This window comes from Coenobita brevimanus, chromosome 1 (assembly GCF_032717465.1).
Source record: "Coenobita brevimanus isolate Jiangsu-jjx chromosome 1, ASM3271746v2, whole genome shotgun sequence".
NCBI classification, from domain to species: domain Eukaryota; kingdom Metazoa; phylum Arthropoda; class Malacostraca; order Decapoda; family Coenobitidae; genus Coenobita; species Coenobita brevimanus.
In genome coordinates this window covers 189085-212239 of record NC_136954.1, presented here as the reverse complement: position 1 = coordinate 212239, position 23155 = coordinate 189085, and the positions used below count along the sequence as shown (strand labels likewise).

The 23155-nt window shown below is 34.3% G+C and overlaps 1 protein-coding gene across 1 annotated transcript in view; it reads left to right on the top strand.

Moving 5' to 3' along the window:
* The window catches only part of LOC145411204 (uncharacterized), a 44056-nt gene extending 27373 nt beyond the window's left edge, over positions 1-16683 (top strand). The window contains exon 5 of the mRNA XM_080281292.1: positions 16611-16683. Coding sequence (XP_080137418.1) covers positions 16611-16683 — 73 coding nt within the window. The remainder of the gene's footprint in view (positions 1-16610) is intronic.
* The last annotated feature ends 6472 nt before the right edge of the window (positions 16684-23155 follow it).

Genomic DNA, 23155 nt, shown 5'->3' with positions numbered 1-23155 from the left:
AAAATTGATCATTGCATAATTCGTATTGGTTATTTATCTATCTATCTAGCTCTGTTTATCCATCTAATAGGTACCATCCACTCACCTGATGTAGTAATAGATTGATTGATATAGATGCAAAAATTGATCATTGCATAATTCGTATTGGTTATTTATCTATCTATCTAGCTCTGTTTATCCATCTAATAGGTACCATCCACTCACCTGATGTAGTAATAGATTGATTGATATAGATGCAAAAATTGATCATTACATAATTCGTATTGGTTATTTATCTATCTATCTAGCTCTGTTTATCCATCTAATAGGTACCATCCACTCACCTGATGTAGTAATAGATTGATTGATATAGATGCAAAAATTGATCATTGCATAATTCGTATTGGTTATTTATCTATCTATCTAGCTCTGTTTATCCATCTAATAGGTACCATCCACTCACCTGATGTAGTAATAGATTGATTGATATAGATGCAAAAATTGATCATTGCATAATTCGTATTGGTTATTTATCTATCTATCTAGCTCTGTTTATCCATCTAATAGGTACCATCCACTCACCTGATGTAGTAATAGATTGATTGATATAGATGCAAAAATTGATCATTACATAATTCATATTGGTTATTTATCTATCTATCTAGCTCTGTTTATCCATCTAATAGGTACCATCCACTCACCTGATGTAGTAATAGATTGATTGATATAGATGCAAAAATTGATCATTGCATAATTCGTATTGGTTATTTATCTATCTATCTAGCTCTGTTTATCCATCTAATAGGTACCATCCACTCACCTGATGTAGTAATAGATTGATTGATATAGATGCAAAAATTGATCATTACATAATTCGTATTGGTTATTTATCTATCTATCTAGCTCTGTTTATCCATCTAATAGGTACCATCCACTCACCTGATGTAGTAATAGATTGATTGATATAGATGCAAAAATTGATCATTGCATAATTCGTATTGGTTATTTATCTATCTATCTAGCTCTGTTTATCCATCTAATAGGTACCATCCACTCACCTGATGTAGTAATAGATTGATTGATATAGATGCAAAAATTGATCATTGCATAATTCGTATTGGTTATTTATCTATCTATCTAGCTCTGTTTATCCATCTAATAGGTACCATCCACTCACCTGATGTAGTAATAGATTGATTGATATAGATGCAAAAATTGATCATTGCATAATTCGTATTGGTTATTTATCTATCTATCTAGCTCTGTTTATCCATCTAATAGGTACCATCCACTCACCTGATGTAGTAATAGATTGATTGATATAGATGCAAAAATTGATCATTGCATAATTCGTATTGGTTATTTATCTATCTATCTAGCTCTGTTTATCCATCTAATAGGTACCATCCACTCACCTGATGTAGTAATAGATTGATTGATATAGATGCAAAAATTGATCATTGCATAATTCATATTGGTTATTTATCTATCTATCTAGCTCTGTTTATCCATCTAATAGGTACCATCCACTCACCTGATGTAGTAATAGATTGATTGATATAGATGCAAAAATTGATCATTACATAATTCGTATTGGTTATTTATCTATCTATCTAGCTCTGTTTATCCATCTAATAGGTACCATCCACTCACCTGATGTAGTAATAGATTGATTGATATAGATGCAAAAATTGATCATTGCATAATTCGTATTGGTTATTTATCTATCTATCTAGCTCTGTTTATCCATCTAATAGGTACCATCCACTCACCTGATGTAGTAATAGATTGATTGATATAGATGCAAAAATTGATCATTGCATAATTCGTATTGGTTATTTATCTATCTATCTAGCTCTGTTTATCCATCTAATAGGTACCATCCACTCACCTGATGTAGTAATAGATTGATTGATATAGATGCAAAAATTGATCATTGCATAATTCGTATTGGTTATTTATCTATCTATCTAGCTCTGTTTATCCATCTAATAGGTACCATCCACTCACCTGATGTAGTAATAGATTGATTGATATAGATGCAAAAATTGATCATTGCATAATTCGTATTGGTTATTTATCTATCTATCTAGCTCTGTTTATCCATCTAATAGGTACCATCCACTCACCTGATGTAGTAATAGATTGATTGATATAGATGCAAAAATTGATCATTACATAATTCGTATTGGTTATTTATCTATCTATCTAGCTCTGTTTATCCATCTAATAGGTACCATCCACTCACCTGATGTAGTAATAGATTGATTGATATAGATGCAAAAATTGATCATTGCATAATTCGTATTGGTTATTTATCTATCTATCTAGCTCTGTTTATCCATCTAATAGGTACCATCCACTCACCTGATGTAGTAATAGATTGATTGATATAGATGCAAAAATTGATCATTGCATAATTCGTATTGGTTATTTATCTATCTATCTAGCTCTGTTTATCCATCTAATAGGTACCATCCACTCACCTGATGTAGTAATAGATTGATTGATATAGATGCAAAAATTGATCATTACATAATTCGTATTGGTTATTTATCTATCTATCTAGCTCTGTTTATCCATCTAATAGGTACCATCCACTCACCTGATGTAGTAATAGATTGATTGATATAGATGCAAAAATTGATCATTACATAATTCATATTGGTTATTTATCTATCTATCTAGCTCTGTTTATCCATCTAATAGGTACCATCCACTCACCTGATGTAGTAATAGATTGATTGATATAGATGCAAAAATTGATCATTACATAATTCGTATTGGTTATTTATCTATCTATCTAGCTCTGTTTATCCATCTAATAGGTACCATCCACTCACCTGATGTAGTAATAGATTGATTGATATAGATGCAAAAATTGATCATTACATAATTCGTATTGGTTATTTATCTATCTATCTAGCTCTGTTTATCCATCTAATAGGTACCATCCACTCACCTGATGTAGTAATAGATTGATTGATATAGATGCAAAAATTGATCATTGCATAATTCGTATTGGTTATTTATCTATCTATCTAGCTCTGTTTATCCATCTAATAGGTACCATCCACTCACCTGATGTAGTAATAGATTGATTGATATAGATGCAAAAATTGATCATTACATAATTCGTATTGGTTATTTATCTATCTATCTAGCTCTGTTTATCCATCTAATAGGTACCATCCACTCACCTGATGTAGTAATAGATTGATTGATATAGATGCAAAAATTGATCATTGCATAATTCGTATTGGTTATTTATCTATCTATCTAGCTCTGTTTATCCATCTAATAGGTACCATCCACTCACCTGATGTAGTAATAGATTGATTGATATAGATGCAAAAATTGATCATTGCATAATTCGTATTGGTTATTTATCTATCTATCTAGCTCTGTTTATCCATCTAATAGGTACCATCCACTCACCTGATGTAGTAATAGATTGATTGATATAGATGCAAAAATTGATCATTGCATAATTCGTATTGGTTATTTATCTATCTATCTAGCTCTGTTTATCCATCTAATAGGTACCATCCACTCACCTGATGTAGTAATAGATTGATTGATATAGATGCAAAAATTGATCATTACATAATTCGTATTGGTTATTTATCTATCTATCTAGCTCTGTTTATCCATCTAATAGGTACCATCCACTCACCTGATGTAGTAATAGATTGATTGATATAGATGCAAAAATTGATCATTACATAATTCGTATTGGTTATTTATCTATCTATCTAGCTCTGTTTATCCATCTAATAGGTACCATCCACTCACCTGATGTAGTAATAGATTGATTGATATAGATGCAAAAATTGATCATTACATAATTCGTATTGGTTATTTATCTATCTATCTAGCTCTGTTTATCCATCTAATAGGTACCATCCACTCACCTGATGTAGTAATAGATTGATTGATATAGATGCAAAAATTGATCATTGCATAATTCGTATTGGTTATTTATCTATCTATCTAGCTCTGTTTATCCATCTAATAGGTACCATCCACTCACCTGATGTAGTAATAGATTGATTGATATAGATGCAAAAATTGATCATTGCATAATTCGTATTGGTTATTTATCTATCTATCTAGCTCTGTTTATCCATCTAATAGGTACCATCCACTCACCTGATGTAGTAATAGATTGATTGATATAGATGCAAAAATTGATCATTACATAATTCATATTGGTTATTTATCTATCTATCTAGCTCTGTTTATCCATCTAATAGGTACCATCCACTCACCTGATGTAGTAATAGATTGATTGATATAGATGCAAAAATTGATCATTGCATAATTCGTATTGGTTATTTATCTATCTATCTAGCTCTGTTTATCCATCTAATAGGTACCATCCACTCACCTGATGTAGTAATAGATTGATTGATATAGATGCAAAAATTGATCATTACATAATTCGTATTGGTTATTTATCTATCTATCTAGCTCTGTTTATCCATCTAATAGGTACCATCCACTCACCTGATGTAGTAATAGATTGATTGATATAGATGCAAAAATTGATCATTGCATAATTCGTATTGGTTATTTATCTATCTATCTAGCTCTGTTTATCCATCTAATAGGTACCATCCACTCACCTGATGTAGTAATAGATTGATTGATATAGATGCAAAAATTGATCATTGCATAATTCGTATTGGTTATTTATCTATCTATCTAGCTCTGTTTATCCATCTAATAGGTACCATCCACTCACCTGATGTAGTAATAGATTGATTGATATAGATGCAAAAATTGATCATTACATAATTCGTATTGGTTATTTATCTATCTATCTAGCTCTGTTTATCCATCTAATAGGTACCATCCACTCACCTGATGTAACAATAGATTGATTGATATAGATGCAAAAATTGATCATTGCATAATTCGTATTGGTTATTTATCTATCTATCTAGCTCTGTTTATCCATCTAATAGGTACCATCCACTCACCTGATGTAGTAATAGATTGATTGATATAGATGCAAAAATTGATCATTGCATAATTCGTATTGGTTATTTATCTATCTATCTAGCTCTGTTTATCCATCTAATAGGTACCATCCACTCACCTGATGTAGTAATAGATTGATTGATATAGATGCAAAAATTGATCATTGCATAATTCGTATTGGTTATTTATCTATCTATCTAGCTCTGTTTATCCATCTAATAGGTACCATCCACTCACCTGATGTAGTAATAGATTGATTGATATAGATGCAAAAATTGATCATTGCATAATTCGTATTGGTTATTTATCTATCTATCTAGCTCTGTTTATCCATCTAATAGGTACCATCCACTCACCTGATGTAGTAATAGATTGATTGATATAGATGCAAAAATTGATCATTACATAATTCGTATTGGTTATTTATCTATCTATCTAGCTCTGTTTATCCATCTAATAGGTACCATCCACTCACCTGATGTAGTAATAGATTGATTGATATAGATGCAAAAATTGATCATTGCATAATTCGTATTGGTTATTTATCTATCTATCTAGCTCTGTTTATCCATCTAATAGGTACCATCCACTCACCTGATGTAGTAATAGATTGATTGATATAGATGCAAAAATTGATCATTGCATAATTCGTATTGGTTATTTATCTATCTATCTAGCTCTGTTTATCCATCTAATAGGTACCATCCACTCACCTGATGTAGTAATAGATTGATTGATATAGATGCAAAAATTGATCATTGCATAATTCGTATTGGTTATTTATCTATCTATCTAGCTCTGTTTATCCATCTAATAGGTACCATCCACTCACCTGATGTAGTAATAGATTGATTGATATAGATGCAAAAATTGATCATTGCATAATTCGTATTGGTTATTTATCTATCTATCTAGCTCTGTTTATCCATCTAATAGGTACCATCCACTCACCTGATGTAGTAATAGATTGATTGATATAGATGCAAAAATTGATCATTGCATAATTCGTATTGGTTATTTATCTATCTATCTAGCTCTGTTTATCCATCTAATAGGTACCATCCACTCACCTGATGTAGTAATAGATTGATTGATATAGATGCAAAAATTGATCATTGCATAATTCGTATTGGTTATTTATCTATCTATCTAGCTCTGTTTATCCATCTAATAGGTACCATCCACTCACCTGATGTAGTAATAGATTGATTGATATAGATGCAAAAATTGATCATTACATAATTCGTATTGGTTATTTATCTATCTATCTAGCTCTGTTTATCCATCTAATAGGTACCATCCACTCACCTGATGTAGTAATAGATTGATTGATATAGATGCAAAAATTGATCATTGCATAATTCGTATTGGTTATTTATCTATCTATCTAGCTCTGTTTATCCATCTAATAGGTACCATCCACTCACCTGATGTAGTAATAGATTGATTGATATAGATGCAAAAATTGATCATTGCATAATTCGTATTGGTTATTTATCTATCTATCTAGCTCTGTTTATCCATCTAATAGGTACCATCCACTCACCTGATGTAGTAATAGATTGATTGATATAGATGCAAAAATTGATCATTACATAATTCATATTGGTTATTTATCTATCTATCTAGCTCTGTTTATCCATCTAATAGGTACCATCCACTCACCTGATGTAGTAATAGATTGATTGATATAGATGCAAAAATTGATCATTGCATAATTCGTATTGGTTATTTATCTATCTATCTAGCTCTGTTTATCCATCTAATAGGTACCATCCACTCACCTGATGTAGTAATAGATTGATTGATATAGATGCAAAAATTGATCATTACATAATTCGTATTGGTTATTTATCTATCTATCTAGCTCTGTTTATCCATCTAATAGGTACCATCCACTCACCTGATGTAGTAATAGATTGATTGATATAGATGCAAAAATTGATCATTACATAATTCGTATTGGTTATTTATCTATCTATCTAGCTCTGTTTATCCATCTAATAGGTACCATCCACTCACCTGATGTAGTAATAGATTGATTGATATAGATGCAAAAATTGATCATTGCATAATTCGTATTGGTTATTTATCTATCTATCTAGCTCTGTTTATCCATCTAATAGGTACCATCCACTCACCTGATGTAGTAATAGATTGATTGATATAGATGCAAAAATTGATCATTACATAATTCGTATTGGTTATTTATCTATCTATCTAGCTCTGTTTATCCATCTAATAGGTACCATCCACTCACCTGATGTAGTAATAGATTGATTGATATAGATGCAAAAATTGATCATTGCATAATTCGTATTGGTTATTTATCTATCTATCTAGCTCTGTTTATCCATCTAATAGGTACCATCCACTCACCTGATGTAGTAATAGATTGATTGATATAGATGCAAAAATTGATCATTGCATAATTCGTATTGGTTATTTATCTATCTATCTAGCTCTGTTTATCCATCTAATAGGTACCATCCACTCACCTGATGTAGTAATAGATTGATTGATATAGATGCAAAAATTGATCATTACATAATTCGTATTGGTTATTTATCTATCTATCTAGCTCTGTTTATCCATCTAATAGGTACCATCCACTCACCTGATGTAGTAATAAGAGATGCTGATGTAGTAATAGATTGATTGATATAGATGCAAAAATTGATCATTGCATAATTCGTATTGGTTATTTATCTATCTATCTAGCTCTGTTTATCCATCTAATAGGTACCATCCACTCACCTGATGTAGTAATAGATTGATTGATATAGATGCAAAAATTGATCATTGCATAATTCGTATTGGTTATTTATCTATCTATCTAGCTCTGTTTATCCATCTAATAGGTACCATCCACTCACCTGATGTAGTAATAGATTGATTGATATAGATGCAAAAATTGATCATTGCATAATTCGTATTGGTTATTTATCTATCTATCTAGCTCTGTTTATCCATCTAATAGGTACCATCCACTCACCTGATGTAGTAATAGATTGATTGATATAGATGCAAAAATTGATCATTACATAATTCGTATTGGTTATTTATCTATCTATCTAGCTCTGTTTATCCATCTAATAGGTACCATCCACTCACCTGATGTAGTAATAGATTGATTGATATAGATGCAAAAATTGATCATTGCATAATTCGTATTGGTTATTTATCTATCTATCTAGCTCTGTTTATCCATCTAATAGGTACCATCCACTCACCTGATGTAGTAATAGATTGATTGATATAGATGCAAAAATTGATCATTGCATAATTCGTATTGGTTATTTATCTATCTATCTAGCTCTGTTTATCCATCTAATAGGTACCATCCACTCACCTGATGTAGTAATAGATTGATTGATATAGATGCAAAAATTGATCATTGCATAATTCGTATTGGTTATTTATCTATCTATCTAGCTCTGTTTATCCATCTAATAGGTACCATCCACTCACCTGATGTAGTAATAGATTGATTGATATAGATGCAAAAATTGATCATTGCATAATTCGTATTGGTTATTTATCTATCTATCTAGCTCTGTTTATCCATCTAATAGGTACCATCCACTCACCTGATGTAGTAATAGATTGATTGATATAGATGCAAAAATTGATCATTACATAATTCGTATTGGTTATTTATCTATCTATCTAGCTCTGTTTATCCATCTAATAGGTACCATCCACTCACCTGATGTAGTAATAGATTGATTGATATAGATGCAAAAATTGATCATTGCATAATTCGTATTGGTTATTTATCTATCTATCTAGCTCTGTTTATCCATCTAATAGGTACCATCCACTCACCTGATGTAGTAATAGATTGATTGATATAGATGCAAAAATTGATCATTGCATAATTCGTATTGGTTATTTATCTATCTATCTAGCTCTGTTTATCCATCTAATAGGTACCATCCACTCACCTGATGTAGTAATAGATTGATTGATATAGATGCAAAAATTGATCATTGCATAATTCATATTGGTTATTTATCTATCTATCTAGCTCTGTTTATCCATCTAATAGGTACCATCCACTCACCTGATGTAGTAATAGATTGATTGATATAGATGCAAAAATTGATCATTGCATAATTCGTATTGGTTATTTATCTATCTATCTAGCTCTGTTTATCCATCTAATAGGTACCATCCACTCACCTGATGTAGTAATAGATTGATTGATATAGATGCAAAAATTGATCATTGCATAATTCGTATTGGTTATTTATCTATCTATCTAGCTCTGTTTATCCATCTAATAGGTACCATCCACTCACCTGATGTAGTAATAGATTGATTGATATAGATGCAAAAATTGATCATTGCATAATTCGTATTGGTTATTTATCTATCTATCTAGCTCTGTTTATCCATCTAATAGGTACCATCCACTCACCTGATGTAGTAATAGATTGATTGATATAGATGCAAAAATTGATCATTGCATAATTCGTATTGGTTATTTATCTATCTATCTAGCTCTGTTTATCCATCTAATAGGTACCATCCACTCACCTGATGTAGTAATAGATTGATTGATATAGATGCAAAAATTGATCATTACATAATTCGTATTGGTTATTTATCTATATACCTAGCTCTGTTTATCCATCTAATAGGTACCATCCACTCACCTGATGTAGTAATAGATTGATTGATATAGATGCAAAAATTGATCATTGCATAATTCGTATTGGTTATTTATCTATCTATCTAGCTCTGTTTATCCATCTAATAGGTACCATCCACTCACCTGATGTAGTAATAGATTGATTGATATAGATGCAAAAATTGATCATTACATAATTCGTATTGGTTATTTATCTATCTATCTAGCTCTGTTTATCCATCTAATAGGTACCATCCACTCACCTGATGTAGTAATAGATTGATTGATATAGATGCAAAAATTGATCATTGCATAATTCGTATTGGTTATTTATCTATCTATCTAGCTCTGTTTATCCATCTAATAGGTACCATCCACTCACCTGATGTAGTAATAGATTGATTGATATAGATGCAAAAATTGATCATTACATAATTCGTATTGGTTATTTATCTATCTATCTAGCTCTGTTTATCCATCTAATAGGTACCATCCACTCACCTGATGTAGTAATAGATTGATTGATATAGATGCAAAAATTGATCATTGCATAATTCATATTGGTTATTTATCTATCTATCTAGCTCTGTTTATCCATCTAATAGGTACCATCCACTCACCTGATGTAGTAATAGATTGATTGATATAGATGCAAAAATTGATCATTACATAATTCGTATTGGTTATTTATCTATCTATCTAGCTCTGTTTATCCATCTAATAGGTACCATCCACTCACCTGATGTAGTAATAGATTGATTGATATAGATGCAAAAATTGATCATTGCATAATTCGTATTGGTTATTTATCTATCTATCTAGCTCTGTTTATCCATCTAATAGGTACCATCCACTCACCTGATGTAGTAATAGATTGATTGATATAGATGCAAAAATTGATCATTGCATAATTCGTATTGGTTATTTATCTATCTATCTAGCTCTGTTTATCCATCTAATAGGTACCATCCACTCACCTGATGTAGTAATAGATTGATTGATATAGATGCAAAAATTGATCATTGCATAATTCGTATTGGTTATTTATCTATCTATCTAGCTCTGTTTATCCATCTAATAGGTACCATCCACTCACCTGATGTAGTAATAGATTGATTGATATAGATGCAAAAATTGATCATTGCATAATTCGTATTGGTTATTTATCTATCTATCTAGCTCTGTTTATCCATCTAATAGGTACCATCCACTCACCTGATGTAGTAATAGATTGATTGATATAGATGCAAAAATTGATCATTACATAATTCGTATTGGTTATTTATCTATCTATCTAGCTCTGTTTATCCATCTAATAGGTACCATCCACTCACCTGATGTAGTAATAGATTGATTGATATAGATGCAAAAATTGATCATTGCATAATTCGTATTGGTTATTTATCTATCTATCTAGCTCTGTTTATCCATCTAATAGGTACCATCCACTCACCTGATGTAGTAATAGATTGATTGATATAGATGCAAAAATTGATCATTACATAATTCGTATTGGTTATTTATCTATCTATCTAGCTCTGTTTATCCATCTAATAGGTACCATCCACTCACCTGATGTAGTAATAGATTGATTGATATAGATGCAAAAATTGATCATTGCATAATTCGTATTGGTTATTTATCTATCTATCTAGCTCTGTTTATCCATCTAATAGGTACCATCCACTCACCTGATGTAGTAATAGATTGATTGATATAGATGCAAAAATTGATCATTGCATAATTCGTATTGGTTATTTATCTATCTATCTAGCTCTGTTTATCCATCTAATAGGTACCATCCACTCACCTGATGTAGTAATAGATTGATTGATATAGATGCAAAAATTGATCATTGCATAATTCGTATTGGTTATTTATCTATCTATCTAGCTCTGTTTATCCATCTAATAGGTACCATCCACTCACCTGATGTAGTAATAGATTGATTGATATAGATGCAAAAATTGATCATTGCATAATTCGTATTGGTTATTTATCTATCTATCTAGCTCTGTTTATCCATCTAATAGGTACCATCCACTCACCTGATGTAGTAATAGATTGATTGATATAGATGCAAAAATTGATCATTGCATAATTCGTATTGGTTATTTATCTATCTATCTAGCTCTGTTTATCCATCTAATAGGTACCATCCACTCACCTGATGTAGTAATAGATTGATTGATATAGATGCAAAAATTGATCATTACATAATTCATATTGGTTATTTATCTATCTATCTAGCTCTGTTTATCCATCTAATAGGTACCATCCACTCACCTGATGTAGTAATAGATTGATTGATATAGATGCAAAAATTGATCATTACATAATTCGTATTGGTTATTTATCTATCTATCTAGCTCTGTTTATCCATCTAATAGGTACCATCCACTCACCTGATGTAGTAATAGATTGATTGATATAGATGCAAAAATTGATCATTGCATAATTCATATTGGTTATTTATCTATCTATCTAGCTCTGTTTATCCATCTAATAGGTACCATCCACTCACCTGATGTAGTAATAGATTGATTGATATAGATGCAAAAATTGATCATTACATAATTCGTATTGGTTATTTATCTATCTATCTAGCTCTGTTTATCCATCTAATAGGTACCATCCACTCACCTGATGTAGTAATAGATTGATTGATATAGATGCAAAAATTGATCATTGCATAATTCGTATTGGTTATTTATCTATCTATCTAGCTCTGTTTATCCATCTAATAGGTACCATCCACTCACCTGATGTAGTAATAGATTGATTGATATAGATGCAAAAATTGATCATTGCATAATTCGTATTGGTTATTTATCTATCTATCTAGCTCTGTTTATCCATCTAATAGGTACCATCCACTCACCTGATGTAGTAATAGATTGATTGATATAGATGCAAAAATTGATCATTACATAATTCGTATTGGTTATTTATCTATCTATCTAGCTCTGTTTATCCATCTAATAGGTACCATCCACTCACCTGATGTAGTAATAGATTGATTGATATAGATGCAAAAATTGATCATTGCATAATTCGTATTGGTTATTTATCTATCTATCTAGCTCTGTTTATCCATCTAATAGGTACCATCCACTCACCTGATGTAGTAATAGATTGATTGATATAGATGCAAAAATTGATCATTGCATAATTCATATTGGTTATTTATCTATCTATCTAGCTCTGTTTATCCATCTAATAGGTACCATCCACTCACCTGATGTAGTAATAGATTGATTGATATAGATGCAAAAATTGATCATTACATAATTCATATTGGTTATTTATCTATCTATCTAGCTCTGTTTATCCATCTAATAGGTACCATCCACTCACCTGATGTAGTAATAGATTGATTGATATAGATGCAAAAATTGATCATTGCATAATTCGTATTGGTTATTTATCTATCTATCTAGCTCTGTTTATCCATCTAATAGGTACCATCCACTCACCTGATGTAGTAATAGATTGATTGATATAGATGCAAAAATTGATCATTGCATAATTCGTATTGGTTATTTATCTATCTATCTAGCTCTGTTTATCCATCTAATAGGTACCATCCACTCACCTGATGTAGTAATAGATTGATTGATATAGATGCAAAAATTGATCATTGCATAATTCGTATTGGTTATTTATCTATCTATCTAGCTCTGTTTATCCATCTAATAGGTACCATCCACTCACCTGATGTAGTAATAGATTGATTGATATAGATGCAAAAATTGATCATTGCATAATTCGTATTGGTTATTTATCTATCTATCTAGCTCTGTTTATCCATCTAATAGGTACCATCCACTCACCTGATGTAGTAATAGATTGATTGATATAGATGCAAAAATTGATCATTGCATAATTCGTATTGGTTATTTATCTATCTATCTAGCTCTGTTTATCCATCTAATAGGTACCATCCACTCACCTGATGTAGTAATAGATTGATTGATATAGATGCAAAAATTGATCATTACATAATTCGTATTGGTTATTTATCTATCTATCTAGCTCTGTTTATCCATCTAATAGGTACCATCCACTCACCTGATGTAGTAATAGATTGATTGATATAGATGCAAAAATTGATCATTACATAATTCGTATTGGTTATTTATCTATCTATCTAGCTCTGTTTATCCATCTAATAGGTACCATCCACTCACCTGATGTAGTAATAGATTGATTGATATAGATGCAAAAATTGATCATTGCATAATTCATATTGGTTATTTATCTATCTATCTAGCTCTGTTTATCCATCTAATAGGTACCATCCACTCACCTGATGTAACAATAGATTGATTGATATAGATGCAAAAATTGATCATTGCATAATTCGTATTGGTTATTTATCTATCTATCTAGCTCTGTTTATCCATCTAATAGGTACCATCCACTCACCTGATGTAGTAATAGATTGATTGATATAGATGCAAAAATTGATCATTACATAATTCGTATTGGTTATTTATCTATCTATCTAGCTCTGTTTATCCATCTAATAGGTACCATCCACTCACCTGATGTAGTAATAGATTGATTGATATAGATGCAAAAATTGATCATTACATAATTCGTATTGGTTATTTATCTATCTATCTAGCTCTGTTTATCCATCTAATAGGTACCATCCACTCACCTGATGTAGTAATAGATTGATTGATATAGATGCAAAAATTGATCATTACATAATTCGTATTGGTTATTTATCTATCTATCTAGCTCTGTTTATCCATCTAATAGGTACCATCCACTCACCTGATGTAGTAATAGATTGATTGATATAGATGCAAAAATTGATCATTACATAATTCGTATTGGTTATTTATCTATCTATCTAGCTCTGTTTATCCATCTAATAGGTACCATCCACTCACCTGATGTAGTAATAGATTGATTGATATAGATGCAAAAATTGATCATTGCATAATTCATATTGGTTATTTATCTATCTATCTAGCTCTGTTTATCCATCTAATAGGTACCATCCACTCACCTGATGTAACAATAGATTGATTGATATAGATGCAAAAATTGATCATTACATAATTCATATTGGTTATTTATCTATCTATCTAGCTCTGTTTATCCATCTAATAGGTACCATCCACTCACCTGATGTAGTAATAGATTGATTGATATAGATGCAAAAATTGATCATTGCATAATTCATATTGGTTATTTATCTATCTATCTAGCTCTGTTTATCCATCTAATAGGTACCATCCACTCACCTGATGTAGTAATAGATTGATTGATATAGATGCAAAAATTGATCATTACATAATTCATATTGGTTATTTATCTATCTATCTAGCTCTGTTTATCCATCTAATAGGTACCATCCACTCACCTGATGTAGTAATAGATTGATTGATATAGATGCAAAAATTGATCATTACATAATTCATATTGGTTATTTATCTATCTATCTAGCTCTGTTTATCCATCTAATAGGTACCATCCACTCACCTGATGTAACAATAGATTGATATGGATGCAAAAATTGATCATTACATTATTCATATTGGTTATTTATCTATCTATCTAGCTCTGTTTATCCATCTAATAGGTACCATCCACTCACCTGTGTATCTATTTGTCTATATATTTATGTATCTATCTGTCTATGTTTTAACAATGACTCACCATTCTTTTTATCTATCTAACTATCTATCTATATTTGGAGTGTCTTTTAACTATTACACACCTGCTTATCTGTCTATCAATCCATCCATCTGTCTCTCCATCTGTCTGTCTATCTTCACACCATCTTTGGACAGTCACACACCATTCTGTCTGCCTGTCTATCTATCCATCTATGTATCTATTTATCTATCTATCTGTCTAGCTATCTATCTATCTTCAGACCATCTTTGGACAATAACACCATCCTGTTTATCTATCTGTCTATCTATTTGGAGGTAACTATCAATTTATCTCTCTGTTTCAGCTGAATGTGGCATGGAATGGCCATGCATCTATCAGCACTAGTAACCAAGGAGATTCTGGCCTTCCACCCTGGTATGTAAGTCTGTCTGTCTATCTATCTTTATCTGTCTACCTACCCACCCATCTCTCTCTCTCTCTCTCTCTCATTATATCTATCTGTCTATACCTCCCTACCTCCCTGTGTCTACCAATCTATATCTATCTATCTACTTTATCTATTAAGACTGGTAACCAAGGAGATTCTAGTGTAAGTATAAGTACAACTAAATCAATTTTACATTTTATGTTTTAAATGTAACTCGTCTATCTGCTTATCTATCTATCTATCCATCTGTATTTATCTATTTATCTGTCTAGTAACCTCATGGGGCAACACAGGATTAGATGATGAATGAATGAATAACAGTAAATCCATTCATCCATGCATCATCCAATCCTACGTTGCCCCATGAGGAGCGTAGGAGCCCGGGGCTAGGCAGTTGGTCCTGACATTTAAGATGAGAGTGACCAGCCTCACTCATCCCTAAGTGGCATTACATGAGCAATCAACCCCAACCACCCCTTGGATATAAACCTTCACCGGCTCAGTCCAATTGGAGCGCCGCAATTACCCACTAAACCACCAGGTGCCCAAATTTGGTTATATGGTTACCACCCAGCGTTGTAAACGGTTTCCTGGTGTACAGGAAACCATTTGGCTTGTCACTCAGTGTAGAGTCACCCACAGGCAGAAGGAAGAGGAAAGAATGAAGGAAAGAAAGACAGAAGAGGGAGTGTGAAGTCACCCGTAGGCAGAAAGACGAGGAAAGAATGAAGGAAAGAAAGACAGAAGAGGATGGAAGGAAAGAAGGATGGGGGAGAGGAATGGGCAGACACCTGAGAGCAGCACTACATCAAGTGAGTGGATGGTGTAGTGCTGCATAAAAAAAAAAAAGGCATCAGGTTATTTTACCATGGTGGAAAAAAAAAAACTGTGATAATAATGGTGGTGCTGCTGCTGCTGATTGATGATATACATTTTTTTTCACAGGCCACACAACACCCTCTTTGAAGACAACATGCTCAAGTTAACCCTGGAATTGACAGAGGGTGGGAAAAGTTAGGGAAGATGATGATGATGATGATGATATAGCAAGAGTTTGAGATGATGGTGGTGATAATGATGATGATGATGATATAGCAAGAGTTTGAGATGATGGTGGTGATAATGATGATGATGATGATGATATAGCAAGAGTTTGAGATGATGGTGGTGATAATGATGATGATGATGATGTATAGCAAGAGTTTGAGATGATGGTGATGATAATGATGATGATGATGATGTATAGCAAGAGTTTGAGATGATGGTGGTGATAATGATGATGATGATGATGTATAGCAAGAGTTTGAGATGATGGTGGTGATAATGATGATGATGATGATGATGATATAGCAAGAGTTTGAGTTGATGGTGATGATAATGATGATGATGATGATGATATAGCAAGAGTTTGAGATGATGGTAGTGGTGGTGGTGGTGATGATGATGATGATGATGATATAGCAAGAGTTTGAGTTGATGGTGGTGATAATGATGATGATGATGATGATGATATAGCAAGAGTTTGAGATGATGGTGGTGATAATGATGATGATGATGATATAGCAAGAGTTTGAGATGATGGTGATGATAATGATGATGATGATGATGTATAGCAAGAGTTTGAGATGATGGTGGTGATAATGATGATGATGATGATGATGATATAGCAAGAGTTTGAGATGATGGTGGTGATAATGATGATGATGATGATGATGATATAGCAAGAGTTTGAGATGATGGTGGTGATAATGATGATGATGATGATGTATAGCAAGAGTTTGAGATGATGGTGGTGATAATGATGATGATGATGATATAGCAAGAGTTTGAGATGATGGTGGTGATAATGATGATGATGATGATATAGCAAGAGTTTGAGATGATGGTGGTGATAATGATGATGATGATGATGATATAGCAAGAGTTTGAGATGATGGTGGTGATAATGATGATGATGATGATGATGATATAGCAAGAGTTTGAGATGATGGTGATGATAATGATGATGATGATGATGATGATATAGCAAGAGTTTGAGATGATGGTGGTGATAATGATGATGATGATGATATAGCAAGAGTTTGATGATGGTGGTGGTGATGATGATGATGATGATGATGATGATATAGCAAGAGTTTGATGATGGTGGTGATAATGATGATGATGATGATGATGATATAGCAAGAGTTTGAGTTGATGGTGGTGATAATGATGATGATGATGATGATGATATAGCAAGAGTTTGAGTTGATGGTGGTGATAATGATGATGATGATGATGATGATATAGCAAGAGTTTGAGTTGATGGTGGTGATAATGATGATGATGATGATGATGATATAGCAAGAGTTTGAGTTGATGGTGGTGATAATGATGATGATGATGATGATGATGATATAGCAAGAGTTTGATGATGGTGGTGATGATGATGATGATGATGATGATATAGCAAGAGTTTGAGTTGATGGTGATGATGATGATGATGATGATGATGATGATATAGCAAGAGTTTGATGATGGTGGTGATAATGATGATGATGATGATGATGATATAGCAAGAGTTTGATGATGGTGGTGGTGATGATGATGATGATGATGATGATGATATAGCAAGAGTTTGATGATGGTGGTGGTGATGATGATGATATAGCAAGAGTTTGAGTTGATGGTGGTGATAATGATGATGATGATGATGATGATATAGCAAGAGTTTGAGTTGATGGTGGTGATAATGATGATGATGATGATGATGATATAGCAAGAGTTTGATGATGGTGGTGGTGATGATGATGATGATATAGCAAGAGTTTGATGGTGGTGGTGGTGATGATGATGATGATATAGCAAGAGTTTGAGTTGATGGTGATGATGATGATGATGATACACTTTTTTTTTTTTTTTTTTTATAGGCCTCACAGCCCCTCTTGAATATGGCACATTCCAGTTAATCCTGGAATTGACAGAGTTGAAGATGGTGCTGGTGATGATGATAATGATGCTGTATACATTTTTAAAAATTTATTTTGTGTACAGTAATTATTATAATTGTTTTCCCAGCCCTTATAGGATTAAGGCATCTGGCTACAGATAGATAGATATATAGATTATTATTATTATTATTGTTATTATTGTGTGATGAATGGATGGATGGTTATTATTGATATTATTATCATAATTATAACGCTGTATGGTAGTGGGACCTGGGCAGTGAAGGAAGAGGATATTCACAGGCTCAAACGCACAGAAATGACAGTGGTTATGTGGATGTGCTGTGCGTTTCTGTGTGCAAGGGCTGGGGGACTAGGTTTATGATGGAGGAGTTGAGAGGTAGGATGGGACTGGAGTGTGTTGGTGTTGTGATGAGGAGTGGTAGATTGAGATGGTCTGGGCATGTGGAGAGGATGGGGGATGACAATTGGGTACAGAAAGTGAGAAGTGTTAATGTTGGGGGTAAAGAGGTAGACCTAAAAAGACCTGTGATGAGGTCATTGAGTGTGACCTGAAGGATAAGGGACTGAATAGGGAAGTTGCCAGAGATTGAGCAGCTTGGAGAGCCGCCACTAGGTGTCGAAGGCTGATGCATGCAAGCATGTTGGAACCTTCAAAAACGAAACGACAAGTTATTATTTTTTCAAGGCAGATGACACCCCCCTTGAAGACATTAATATCATTTTTTTCCACCCCTAATGGGCTTAAGGCATCTGGCTATAGATAGAGAGGTATATAGATTATTATTATTATTATTATTTTTCAGGGCAGACAACACCCCCTTTGAAGCCGGCACATTGGTGTAGCGCCGCCAGCCTGTCACCATCAAGCTGGTCAGCAAGATGTTCCAGGCCAGTGTTTACTTTGGTGGTGGCATTTGCTGGGACATTCTATTCTAATTTGATGGTAAATTAGACTGAACTGATTCTGTATCCATTGGCAGAATCTTGTATAATTTAGTAATGAATGTGCCATTCATCAAACACTGCATGCTGAATATCGACTATAGTTCATTCACTTTAACTTGGCCCAGATTGTCATTGTTTTGCAGCTTGTCATAGTTGTGAATGAGGCCTTTAGTCATGTAGTAAGTTCAGCAAAATAATGTCCTGTGGGAATTTTGGTGTGACAGCAAGCCACTATTCAGATATCTTAAGGATGCCCCAAAATAACATTAAAAAACCTGTTGGCAGTCAGAGAAACTGTTGGCATAAGCCTAATGACACCTGTATTGACAGTACAGTGGGCCCCATTTATGCATGTTCAGTTTATGCATTTCTCCATTTATGCAAGCGGCAAAATATTCATTCAGTAGTTATCAGTTTATGCGAAATTAAGTCATTTTATGCGGCACGCTACACATAGTTGCCTAAATTCGGGGAGAAACACAGTTATGCGTGCACTCCATCATTTTATGCGAGGCTGTGGTGGCCTGGCTGTGCCTGGCTGAGAGAGAGAGAGAGAGAGTGTTCACCGAAATTCATAAAATTTTATACATTACTTTATTCTCTACCAATATATTCATGTAATACCTATTTTAAGGTAAAAGTAATCAAAATAATTGATTAGCAGAATAAGTGAGTATTGCCCATCACTAGTGGATGAGTGGAGTTGCCGCCAGCTGGCTGTGCGTAGCTACTCCGCCACTTGTGAGTCAGTTTCATAGTTGGGCAGTATTCCGCCACTCCCGCCATTTGAACATAGTGCTCAGTCTGCCCCTTGCTTGCCCTCCATTGACCTCGTGATTGTTTGCTGGTCGCACAATTTCGCTTATTTTTGCACAGCCTGAGTTGTATATCGTTTGGCTGCTATTATGCCACTAAGTCAAGGAGGGAAACGTAAGAGTATCACTCTACAGATGAAGAGAGATGTTATCGAGAGAAAAGAGAATGGTGAGGGTAATACAGCCATCGGTAAAGCTATGGGGTTGGGTGAATCATCAGTGAGAGCAATTTGGAAGAACAAGGTGGAAATTTTGAAAAGCATCAAGGCCTGTGGCTCGTCTGGCCTAGACTCTCACACTTACATTACAGACGATCGAGTGGTAAAGATGGAGAAGTTTCTGAACATCTGGATATCGAGGAAAGAACAAGAGGGGGTACCACTGGACAAGCGTCAAATTAAACAGCAAGCAAAGGCATTTTACCAAATTATTTGCCACAAGTCAAACTCCCCTCCAGGCAAGTTTACTGCATCAAATGGGTGGGTACAGCGTTTCCTGGGAAGGAAAGGAATTTGTAATGTGAAGCTGACTGGAGAGAGTGCCTCAGCAGACAGCGTGGCAGCTGGGATGTTTTCTACTTATCTGAAGGAGCTAATCGACGAGGGAGGCTATAGTCCTGACTGCATTTATATCATGGATGAAGCTAGATTACCATACAAAAAAATGCCCAAGTCAACCTACCTCGTCAAACAAATCAAGCAAGCTCGCGGCAGAAAAGCATATAAGTCTAGAATAACTGTCCTCTTTTGTTTAACTTGACTGGCACTCACAAAATGAAGCCTATGGTGGTACACACAGCAAAGCATCCCAGGTGTTTCAAGCACCTGCGAGACATGAGCGATGCACCTGTTTACTGGAGGGCGACCCAGAGTGGCTGGATGAACTCGTCAACAACCAAGGATTGGCTGTTAAAGCATTTTGTGCCAGATGCAAAGTTAAAGTGTCAACAGTTGGGGATACCCTTTCAAGTTATGCTAATAATGGACAACTGCCCTGCCCACCCTGACTATCATTCAGATCTTCACCCCAGTGTCAAGATTGTTTTTCTTCCCCCTAATAATACAAGTGTGGTCCAGCCGTTAGATCAAGAAATCATTGCTAATGTGAAAGCACTTTATCAAATGCATGTCTATAAGCTTCTGAGGTCAAGAGCCGGGAGTGGGAAAGATATTCGTTAAATCATTGCTGAGGCTCACGAGGATGCTGACATTAACGACCCTTAGCTCCAGGCTGAAGAAGATGAGGAAGTTGACGATTCTCAACCACTACCCCAGGCTGACCACCAAGTGCTGAGTGTGCATCAGTTCTGGCGCCAGTTCACCGTTAAGAGTGCAGTGGATAATCTTCTTAAGGCATGGAACGAGATCAGTGATGCTACAATTTACCATGCCTGGAAGCCTCTCTGTCCCATTCTAGTTAGTGAGCAGCGCGGACAAGTGCAGAACATGGGTGACAGTGTTACACAAGCCGTAGAGGCAGCAAGGCAGGTTCCCGGGTTTAGTGAGATGACTCTTGAGGACATAGCAGAGATTAGTGCAGCTGGTGAAGTGACTACCCCAGAAGACATCATGAGTGCTACAGCAATTGAGGACAGTCTACAGGATCAGCCACAACCCCTGGAAGTCACATCTGAAGGAGAACTCACTATGGCAAACATCTGTGTTATCTTGGCTGCTGTAGATGAATTGAAGGATGTCTTAATGGCAAACAAGCAGTCAAGCATTCGCAAAACAGAAGTGATTCATGCCATTGACAACATGTTTCACTTCTACAAAGAACAGCACATTAAAAAATTGAATGAGAGGAAGCAAACATTAATAACAAAAATTGCTCATCTTGTCCAGCCAGCCCAACCCGGCCAGCCAGCCCAACCCGCCCAGCCAGCCCAACCCGCCACACTATTCGAGACCAAGCCAGGCCCATTGCACCAGAATGATGATGTAATGTCTGTTGTGAGTGATCACGATTTTGAAGGCTTCATTCAAGAGGTGGATGCTATGAGGTGTTCTGGGGCAGTGTTAGGTGATAGCAGTAGTGAGGAAGAGAATGAGCAGTAACCTCGCCCACAGCAACGGAATCCCACCCTCCCCTGCAACTTGGTAGAATTACGGTGAACAACCATTTGTACATTGTTCTTTGTTTATTATTGTACCTTAGTTGGAATACATATCATTGTTCTTTATAATGGAGGAGTATTAATGTCCATGTGAGTGTGAATATAATATAATCATAAGTCTAGCCCCTAAAGTGGGCAACGTCTGTCCACCAAACTCCATTTTTCCCATAAGGCCTGTGGTTCCATTTATGCATTTTCCATTTATGTGTGCTTGTTTGTCCACCAAATTGTCGCATAAATGGGTGCCCTATTGTATATCACTGGCACATTTCACTTGGATTTTTTTATCAAGACAACCTACAAAACTTACATGTTTGCTGCTGTGATTAAATTTTCATCCAGGTTCTGCCTCATAGAGCCCCAGTAGGATTAAAGTGATTTTATTTTCAGGAGGCAGTTTTTTTTTATCAAGTAAATGATAAAATGAACCTCAGTGACTGAACAGACAGTAGTAGCTACTTTTGTATCATAATACACCCTTTTTTCCTATTGCTTCTAATCCCCCCCTTGTTGTAGTTGCAGGGGAGGGAGGAGGAGGGAGAGGGAGTGGAGGGGAGGGAGGACATAAGGGGGCAGGAAGGAGGGGGGATGAAGGGGGAGAGAGGAGGGAGAGGGGGATGGAGGAAGCTGCTTTTCAGGGAAGTGGAAGAGGTAGAGGGAAGA